The sequence below is a fragment of the Dromiciops gliroides genome, chromosome 4, assembly GCF_019393635.1.
Source record: "Dromiciops gliroides isolate mDroGli1 chromosome 4, mDroGli1.pri, whole genome shotgun sequence".
Classification (NCBI taxonomy): domain Eukaryota; kingdom Metazoa; phylum Chordata; class Mammalia; order Microbiotheria; family Microbiotheriidae; genus Dromiciops; species Dromiciops gliroides.
In genome coordinates, this window is record NC_057864.1 from 376,150,122 (window position 1) to 376,160,839 (window position 10,718).

At 41.8% G+C, this 10,718-nt stretch overlaps 1 protein-coding gene across 2 annotated transcripts in view; it reads right to left on the reverse strand.

The window, feature by feature from the left end:
* NHSL1 (NHS like 1) overlaps nucleotides 1–10,463 on the reverse strand; it is a 295,287-nt gene extending 284,824 nt beyond the window's left edge. Inside the window, exon 1 of one of the 2 annotated variants that reach the window (XM_044002291.1) lies at nucleotides 9,360–10,463. In XM_044002291.1, coding sequence (XP_043858226.1) covers nucleotides 9,360–9,768 — 409 coding nt within the window. In that variant the 5' untranslated portion in view covers nucleotides 9,769–10,463. The remainder of the gene's footprint in view (nucleotides 1–9,359) is intronic. The other variant, XM_044002292.1, reaches the window with a different exon arrangement.
* Between the last annotated feature and the right edge of the window lie 255 nt (nucleotides 10,464–10,718).

Consider the following 10,718-nt stretch of genomic DNA (forward strand, 5'->3'; position numbering starts at 1 on the left):
CAAACATCTTCCCTTCATTCCTGTATCACATGATCTCCAACAACATCTCCAATATCTCCAAATATAATAGGAGAATAAGGGAGGTAGCAGTGACCATTCATTATATTAATACTAAAAGATGATAGGAACATCTCAAGGCTATCCTCCCCACCCCAGTTCTGAGACCTATATTACTAAGTAAATATGACATGCTGGAGACAAACCATCAGTATTACTTGGTCTCCTCACTGTATTGTATTAATTTATATAAATCTAATAAAATAAGCATATAAATCAATCTAAAATCTTTCTGGCATCAATTGAAATTTTTATGTGTGTGTGTGTGTGTGTGTATATATATATATATACACACACACATATACACAAATACATATATATACACACACATATGTGCATACATATATACTTCTCATAATCCACCAAGGGTGCAGCATCTGACTTCGCCCTGGATCAGATTATTTTGAGAGCACTGAAAGCTTGCAGGTCTCAAGCCTGCTCCTGAGATCCTAGAATAACAAAACAACCTATTGCAGCAATAGGACTTACCCAGAGCTTCCCCCAGAAGTAAAAAGCAAAGCCCACTTCTAACCAAGTTGTGATTTATATTACAAATTTTACAAAATTTTTCTTCTTGCTCAAAAAACTATCCACTACTGAGACAGGAGGTGTTCAATCTAGGAGACTGGTGAAGTCACAACACTAGAGCCAAAGTCTAGAACCTTTGGGCTCCCCTTTTCAATTTCTGACACACTCTTCCCAAGGTATTTTGGCATCAATTTGACTCATTTGCAAAAGAAATATCATTTCTAAAGTAAAGTTATACAAGAGCCTAAAAAGACTATTGCTTAAAACTAGTTTCCCATCAAACTTTTAGGTCAGTGAGTATTTTTTAAACATTTTATTTAAATTTTTGAATTCTGGGGCAGCTAGGTGATGCAGTGGATAAAGCACCGGCCCTGGAGTCAGGAGTACCTGAGTTCAAATCCGGCCTCAGACACTTAACACTTACTAGCTGTGTGACCCTGGGCAAGTCACTTAACCCCAATTGCCTCACTAAAAAAAAAAGTATATATATAAATTTTTGAATTCCAAGTTCTATTTCTTCCTCCTTCCCTCCCTTCCCTCCCATCCCCCTCCCTGGGGGGGGGGGGATTATACAATCAGATACAGTTTATGCATGTGCAATTATATAAAGCATTACTATATTAGTCATTTTGTATAAGACTTGAATAAAAGAAAACATGAGAGAAAGTGCAAAAGAACATGCTTCAGTCTGTATTCAATCAATATTTCTTTGAGTATTTAAATGATGCACTACCTACATTGCAGAGAAACACAGGGCTGAGACCCAGGGCTGTGCGACCTTGGCTGCAGAAGAATCTCACCCAAAGGCAGCTGCTCTATCTCAGTAATTGAGCCAGTCAGGAAGAACATTCACTTGCAATATAGCTAGAAGTTGAAGCAGTATGAGAAAACAAGCTGCAATCCAGCTATTGGGTGACCAGCACCAACCTAGTGACCATAACTTCAAATGCAAAGTTAAAAACTGCAAAAAGTGAATTCCATTGAAAGGCTCCATCACTAAACTGGTGCTTCTGAAGCAGAGCTTCTTAGGAGTTTGGGATCATAGACCCCCTTTGGAAGTCTGCTTAAGCCTACGGACCCCTTGCCAGAATCATGTTTTGTTGCCAGAACTCATAACTGAAAGAAATGCTACATTTCACTTATATTTTAGTGAAAATAAACAATTTTTTCCAAGTTCACAAACACACTAAATTCCCTAAGTTAACAGTCCTTGCTCTAACTACTGATAAAACAACATCCAGTGAAGCACCTAGTAGGAGCAAGAAACATTTTAAAATAAAAGCCTTTAACATAAGCTTTTCTTAAATCCAAAGTACCCTGGGAAAACACTGATTTCATTTTGCTAAAATTTTCAGTTTTCTAAACTGTCTTCAAAGACAGTGAGCTAGTAAAAGAATCCTGTCACTATCTAGTTTCTCTTTCTGTTCTATTCCAATTGTTTTTTTTAACACAGTTACCTTGGAAACAACTGCACTCATTAAAAAAAATGTTTGATGTGACCTTCAACACAGGGCCAAATTAGATCACTCCTAAACAATCAGTCACTTCAACATAAATCTTTAGGTCATACTAAGCATTTGGGAACCATGTAGCTTTCCTAAGTCAAATGGAAATGTTTTGAATGCTTAGAAGACAAGCAACAGTTAGTGGATTTATACTTCATATAAAATATCTACACTCCTGATGCTGAGGTAATTTTGCATAGTGAAGTGGACAGAGCACTGAACTGGGATTCAGGAGAACCAAGTTGTAGTCCAAGTTCTCCTATTAACTGACTGTGTGACCTTGTGCAAGTCAATTCATGGCCTTAGATCTCATTTTCCTCATCTGACATTTCTAGAGCACTTTAGGGTTTGCAAAACACTTAATGCACATTATCTCACTGTAAGACAAATAGAACACATGAGGAAACTGTCCGACTCTTTGACTCCATGGCTCTTTTCTTTTCTCCTTTACTGATCTCAACGGATTACCAAAGTCCCTAAAAATGAAGCTGCAACTTTTAAACACACATTCATTCGTTTGTTCATAATACTGTTGTCACTTAAAAACAGCAAATAGGATTTTATATTATATATATATATATATATATATATATATATATATATATAAGTATGAGCAGGTGCACTGTTTCTAAACAGTTTCTAAAGGTCCAGTCTGATTTCCTTGGAAAATAGTTAACCTTTTCAGAATGTAAATAATGTTATTCAATTGATGTGCCACAAATATACTTAAGTGGAAGGAGAATACTGTGAACCCAAGGGGCAATGTCCAGGAAGGCTTTAGTATAGAAAACACAAACCTATACACACACACACACACACACACACACACACATTTCTAAAAATAGAGAAATCCTATTAGTAAAAGTCTAACTCAGTATGCATTTAGCTTTTACCACATAAAAATTCAGAGATCATAATCACAGAATTATAACAAACTAGTTTTACCTTCTAACTTTATAGGTAAAGCCCCAGGGTTCTTAAATTACTTGTCCAAGGTCACACAGCTAGTTAAGCAGGAGAAACAGAGCTAAAACCCAGATATTGTAACTCTAGGGCTCTTTTCTCTGTATCCTGTTGTCTCCCTACGTCATACACCCATTAGAAAAAACAAAACTCATTACCTTGTACTATAATGAATATATATGCATGTGTGTATATATGAATATATGTGTGTACATACACATATATACCTATACATGTATACACATGTATATACACATACATGCATACATACATATCTGTTTAAAACAAAGTGAGCATGATATACTGGAGAGAAAATTGACCTCAGTCAAGATGATATGGGTTTCAAGTTTTGCTTCCAACCATATTGGCTATATGACCTTGGGCAAGTCACTCAACCTCCTGGTATCCTATGCAACTCTCTAAAACTATAAGTCCCAAAGCAAATGCTGATCCTTACTAGTGAAAAGAAGTTCTTTAACTGGAGCCCTCTACACTGATAAAATTATTCCCAGGATAAATAGATGCAGATACTGATGATACAGATATAATATAAACCTGTGTATATACACGATGTGTGTTCACCGCTCAGATTTTTTTTTTTTTTAGTGAGGCAATGGGGGTTAAGTGACTTGCCCAGGGTCACATAGCTAGTAAGTGTTAAGTGTCTGAGGCCGGATTTGAACTCAGGTACTCCTGACTCCAGGGCCGGTGCTCTATCCACTGCGCCACCTAGCTGCCCCCACTGCTCAGATTTTTCATACTAGAAAAAGCTGAACACTAAACAGTAGCTCTTAGTGGTTTGGTTACTAATCTCTATCTTTTGTTAGAACTAAAGAACCATATTCCTATGAGTATTTGGCACTTCCTGGAAGTGTTCGTGTAACAGAGCTAGGCTGTGGTCAATTCAAAAGAGTTAAATGTTCTGAAAGAATTTGAAGATTATGTACCTATAACATGCATACCGTGAAAAACTGAAAATAAGTTTTACAAACCTACTTTGGAAACCTCCTAAAGATTTGGGGGACAGGGAGGTATATGTCACATTAGGTAAATAGTCTGCTGCTTTTCAAGAACTAACACTAAAAAGAGCTAATCATTTTTCACCTTTCACAGAGGTCTTCTCTATCAGTGTAGTGTACAAGCAATAGCTTTACACAATAAATAATGTACTTTAAAATCCATGAAGTTATATAAGTGATCTTTATCAAACAATTATACTCTCTCAGGTTAAAAGCTAAATTATCTGTTAGATGAAGGATAGGCTAGGTGTGTTTTCTTCTTCCAAGGCTTCCTACTAAGGTTTCATCACCTCCCTAGCTGGATAAGACCTTTATTTTGTCGCACATGTAGCCAATGTTGTTCTGGGTCCCTGCAGGGCAGAGATCATAGCATAGGATTTAGCGGTAGAAGGAATCTTAGAGACCATTTAGTCTAAATTCCTAATTTTTAGATGAGAAAATTGAAGTATTCTCACCCAGGCCTCTTTTTACTTGTCACTACTTCTAATAAAGCTTAATTTTGTTGACAAAGCTAAGGAAGTATTGGCGGAAGTTGAAGGGAAAGCACAGAATATGATTAAAAACTCAACATTAGAATGTTGAAAACAGTTTATTTTTTTCATTCATCTAGCCCTATGGCCTCATTTTATAGATGAGAAAACTCAGATTAGGGGAGATGAACCTGAGGTCATTCAGGTAGCAAGGTCAGGATTTGAACAGGTCGTCTACCTTCAGAGGTGGTACTTTTTTTCACATTACAAGGCTGTCTCCTAATCGCTGTTTTTGTCTTAAATCATTTTTTTAACCTGGCTACTACTTAGAGAAACATTTGGAGTCTCTGTAGCTAATGATTCTTAACAGTGAACATTGACAATGGCAAAACTAATAGTTTTCCTTTCTCAATAACTGAACCTTTATTAAGTGTTTACTATGTATCAGGCACTCTGAGCCAGAAAGTTAGCTCTAATGGCAACTTAAGAAGAGATCTAAGCATGTTGCAAACCTTAAAGTACTAAATAAATGCTAGTTATTATTATTATTATTATTATTATTATTATCTACTAAGGTGCTACAGAGTCATCAGTTAGTACATACACCAATTAAATGACAGATCCTTGAACTATGGTACAAAAAATTGATAGCTTTCTAGCTATAGGGTTCTAAGAAATGCCTACTACAATGAGAATCAATATTATGATGTGCAGAATATAATTTGAATTCCTACAAGGTAGAGGCTTGCCAACAATTAAAGAACCCGAGTTTAGTGTTGAAAAGAAATAATGATGAGCTTTCTCTCCTCTTTTTGGGTAGTTGTCAAAAAGGGTTCATTTGTTTTTGTTGTTCAGTAGAATCTGACTCTTCATGACCCCATTTGAGGTTTTCTTGGCAGAAATACTAAAGTAGTTTGCCATTTCCTTCTCCAGCTCATTTTACAGATGAGGAAACTGAGGCAAACAGGTTTAAGTGGCTTGCCTATGGTGTCACACAGCTAGTGTCTGAGGTCAGATTTGGACTCAGGTCTTCCTGACTGTAGGTTTTGTACTCTATCTACTGTACCACCTAGCTACCCAGTGTATGTGTGTGTAGATGTGTACACACACACACACACACACACACACACACACACACACACACACACACACACACACACACTCAGGCTTTTTGCTGCCTTCCTGCTTTTGGCAAGTAAGTCGCCCATAAGTTGGGGTGAGAAGACTGGAACTCAAATCAACTCTGCACCTTCTTAGAAGTTCTCTTTCCCCATCTCAGAAAAACCTGGGAAGCCTTGAACGAAGTAATGCAGAATGATGTCAACAAAACTAATAGAAGAATTTATTTTATAACATCAACATTGTGAAAACAAACAATTTTGAAAGACCTAAGAATTTTTATTAATACAGCAATTGACCATGATTACAGAGTAATGATGATAAAGAATCCTCTCCATCTCGTTATGATGTGGATTAGTTAATATGAAGAATGAGATGCACATTGTTGGACATGGCCAATGTGGTCATTTGTTTCGCTTGACTAAGTTTATTTGTTGCAAGAATTTTGCTCTTATTTTTTCTTCAGGGAAGGAGTGGAAGGGAGACAAAAATGCTAAATAACTGAAAACAATTAAATAAAAATACCTTCTCAGGGCAGCTAGGTGGCATAGTGGATAGAGCACCGGCCCTGGATTCAGAAGGACCTGAGTTCAAATCCGGCCTCAGACACTTAACACTTACTAGCTGTGTCACCCTGGGCAAGTCACTTAACCCCAACTGCCTCACCAAAAAAAAAACAAACAAACCTTCTCTTTAAAGGTTTATTTGACAAGAAAGGGGCAATTTATGGCTAATGTGAAGGTTTTGAATATTTGGAGATTTTATTCGTATACTCTGCCAGTATCTCTATAATAGTAAAAGGTATTTTTAAAAAATCTTTCCCAAAGAAAATAATATATACTTACATAAGAAAAGACTAAAGAAAATGTGACTTCTTCCATGACAACAGAGACAACTGTCACTCCACTTTCCATCTGCTTCTCTGCCAGGTTTCAATTCCATGGAACAAAATGTCCCTCCTATATCGATGCCACCTCCCTTAGCCTCTTCTCCCCTGTTTGGAGGGATGGAGGGTGGAGTATCAAACTCCTCCCACAGAATTCTTTTATAGAGAGCAGAAATTGGACTTCCAAATCATTCCACTTTGCATATGCAGCTCTGCTTGGTTTCAATTCCACCCAATAAGATGTTCCCAGGTGCCCCGATCATACCCCCTCCTCTGGCTTTCCAGTATCCTTTTGTATGTTGTCTTGCCCCATTAGACTGTAAGTTCTATTTTTTTTTTTTTGCACAGGGCAATGGGGGTTAAGTGACTTGCCCAGGGTCACCCAGCTAGTAAGTATCAAGTGTCTGAGGCTGGATTTGAACTCAGGTCCTCCTGAATCCAGGGCCGGTGCTTTATCCACTATGCCATCTAGCTGCCCCTGCATTTAAAGAATTTTAATAAATGCTGACTGAGTACAGTTAATTTACAAAGATTGTGTCCCTTTTAACAGGCTAAGAAGGCAAACATCATAAATTATTTTAAAAACCAATATGTATTTCTTGGCTAAAAGTCAACCATAATACTTACAAGAAAACAAAGTATGTGTTAGACTTAGATCTAAAGACCACCAGGATGAATATCCACAGCAGGGAAGAACAAATGAGCAAATTAACTAATTGTATTTCTGTTCTCAGGACTAAATTATGTTTGTTTAAATTCTGCAAGTTTGATCAGGATAATATTTAATGATCCAAGCTTTCTGGCATGAAATAAAAAACTTTAGGTACTTAAAAATGTTTGTGGAAGCTGAGTAATTTTAATTTACCATAATTTGAACACAATCTTTTTGCTGGTTTTTGGGAATTCAAGTGTATACAACGAGATATCACATGAATTTGTTTCTTGTCCTTTCCTACAATTGCTATCTTGGCAGCAAAAGCATGTGTACAAAGTGGGCAGAGAAAAGGGGGCTCAACTGAGCGTGTAATAAAACCAGCAATAGAAAGTTCCACTATCCAGAAATGTTCAATTCTAAAAAATAGCTTTCTGTGATCTACCTCATCTATTTGTACACCAAATGTGTAAATTTCAATTGATATATACATCATGTCCCAGAAAAAGGACAAAAAAAAGTATTAAATGTAATGATGGCAAAAGGGTCCTGCAACCATGTTCATGAACACTTTTCCACTCTTAAAAGATAATTTACTCAAGTACTTTCTCATTTTGGTGTACTCACTAAAGGGTAATAAAGTTTCAGCACAAGTTTTTCCTCCAAAATAAGGAACTATTCATAATGACACATGTCACCAGCCTAATCAAAGGTTTTCCTGCTGTGTTTGACAATCACTTTACATTGTAACATAGGGAGGGAAAGATGCTTACTCATAAGTGTGAAGGTTTCAGGTACAGGTCTATAAGCTTTCCATTCCAGGGCAATTTTTTGAGGTCACAATTTAATTATCTTCAAATGATATTTAAAAGAAAAATGATGTTAAAGCAACCTTGGGATCAGGATAAACTAGTAAAGATGGGAACCTGCATCCCTTAAGTTTCTATATAAATTAATCCTAAAAGAAATAGTATTTCACACTGGGTTCCTGAGGCTCCCCTTTTAAAGATACATCACTGGTTCTAAGAATAGCAAGAGGAACATACAGAAAATACTTTCTTCTTCCCTCCCCCTCCAAGTTATCAGTCTACCCACTGAAGCTACTCTTGGTTATACTAGGTTTATGACAAAGCTCAGGGCGGAAAAAAAAGAAACACACATACACAGAGTTTCACTGCCCTGAGCCAGCAGGAAATTCCAATTGCTTCATGCACAGGAGCCCGTTGAGCTGCTGAAATGAAATGTGATGTTTGGAGAGATCACCATGTAATGATACAAACTTGATTTTCAAGGTTGGAAAGAGGTCAGGGAGGAAAGATGAACGAGATTTCAGGAGGTGAGTTCAAGGTCATGAATCTATGAATCAAAGAACTGGTAGATCAATCATGGATTTACAACCCATAATACATTGCTATGGTATGCTGGAGTTTCAGAGTTTAGCACCTGGTGTGAAAAACAGCAGTAAATGCACTTTGATTTACGAGTAAGGGAGTATGACATACTCTTAAGGGGAAAAAAGTAGAATAAGGGGAAAAGTTGTTACAAACTACCTGAAATCCCCAGAGAATTTAACAAATGAATGTTCTTGATGTCCAAGGAACAAAACAATGGGGGGTGGGGGGGGGGTTCCAAGAAGTCCTTCTGGAAATATATCCCACCCTCTTTTCCCGTTCTACCTGGCCAGGCAGGTTTATGTGCGCCCTTTCTCTAAGCCTTTCCACAGACCAGACTCAACTCCCTGCTGTTTACCTTGCCCAAGTATCTGCCTGCCTCAGTCTCCCACGCAGACAGGCCGAGGACTGGGGCAATGGGGAAGAAGCCCCAGTTCCCACACTCGATTCATACACGCGCACTCGCAGCAAAAAGCAAAACAAAACAAAAGCACCAACACAAACACGAGCTTTCCGTAAATGATAATCCGAGAAGATACAGGGGATCACATGAGGCTGACACCTGCCAATTGTCTCCCAGTTATGCCACTGCCTAGTGGAAATCTTTGCTCCCTCTCTTCCAGTTCAAATCTGAGCTTCCAAGCGGAGCCTCCGCCAGACGCCGGCAGGGGGCAGGAGGGAGCAGGGCTCAGAGCCGACTCCACTTTTCCAATCAGGCTTTCCCCACCCCCTCCCCCAAACCGAGCCGAGAGCACCAGAAGAAACTTACGGATTTTGACTTTGCGGTGGTCCAGCCTGCCGGCCGCGGCTTGCAAAGCGGCCAGCCGGCCGTGGAGCCGGGCGGCCCTGAAGCCCAGGGCAGCAGCCTGCCCCTCTATCTCTGCGAAGATGTCCCCAGCGCAACGGGAGAGGTCGGAGAGTTGCCAGAGCAGGAAAACCAGGGAGTGCGCGCTGACCTGCTCCAGGGAAGTGAAGAGTAGCCCCCCGGCCCCAGCGCCGGCGCCTTCGGCCGTCGCGGGTCCTACCGCAGCGCCCACAGACGGCTGCGACGCCCGCCCCGGCTCCCCCGGCCCGGGGCCGCCTCCGCATCTCCCGGAGACCCCAGCCGCCTCGTCCCCGGCCGCTTCGTCCAGCCGGCACATCTTCGCGGGCTCCACGGTCCTCTTGTGAAAAGGCATGGTTTGTGCGAGGCTTCCTCCCTCCACCCTCCTCCTGCCTGCGGCCGTCTGTCTGGCTGCTGCCCGCCTGCCGGTCCGAGGAGGGGGCGCGATCAAAAGCCCTTCGGTGGCCCCTCTTCTACAGTCTTCATCCAACACAAAGAAAAATCCTGGACAGCGGGGTGGAGGGGAAAGGAAAAAGGGCTCTGGCTCCTGTCCGGGCTGGAGGGAGGGAGGGAGGGAAGGAAGGAAGGAAGGAGCGAGGGGAGGGGGTGCTGAAGGGGCGGTGAGGGGCTCGCCCTGCCTGTACTCAGCCGGTGTCTGTGGCGGAGGGAGCCCGGGGGAACCCGGGACAGAGGTTCATGTGGGTCGGAGCTGCCGCTTCCCAGGAGATCCCGGGAAATGGGAGGCGGCGTTCCCACCCGGAGGAGGGGGCATTCCCCGGCCCGTCAGTCCGGGGAGAGAAAGTTGGAAGGGAGCGAGGGAGATGTCGGGGAGGAGGAGCCGCGGGAGGCTAGGCGAGGCGCTCAGCAGGGAGCCCCAGCAGAGTCCCGCTGAAGTTTGCACGGAGGCAGGAAAGAGCCCGAGTCGCCTTCCCTCCCTCCCGATTGGAGAGGGAGGAGGAAGCAGGGGGAAGTGCCGCCGACACCGCGGCCGCTGAGAGGGGGCGGAAAAAAGGCAAAAGAAAGAAAGGGGAGGAGAAAAGGGCCCAGCGTAACAACCACCTGCGGCTCCCACCGCCGCCGCCGCCGCCGCCGCCGCCGCACCCAGTCCTGCGCCCGCCCGCCCCGGGAAAGGTAGCTAGCTCCCGCTTGGCTTTCTCTCCCCGCCCCCCACCTCAACACGATTTCCACCCCCCACCCCACCCCACCCCGTCACCCTTCTCCGGGCAACGTGGCCGTAGCTCCAAAGGCAGTTTCTCCTGCCGCCCCACTTCGCTTTCTCATGTCTCTTTACAGTTTTGGTCTCAC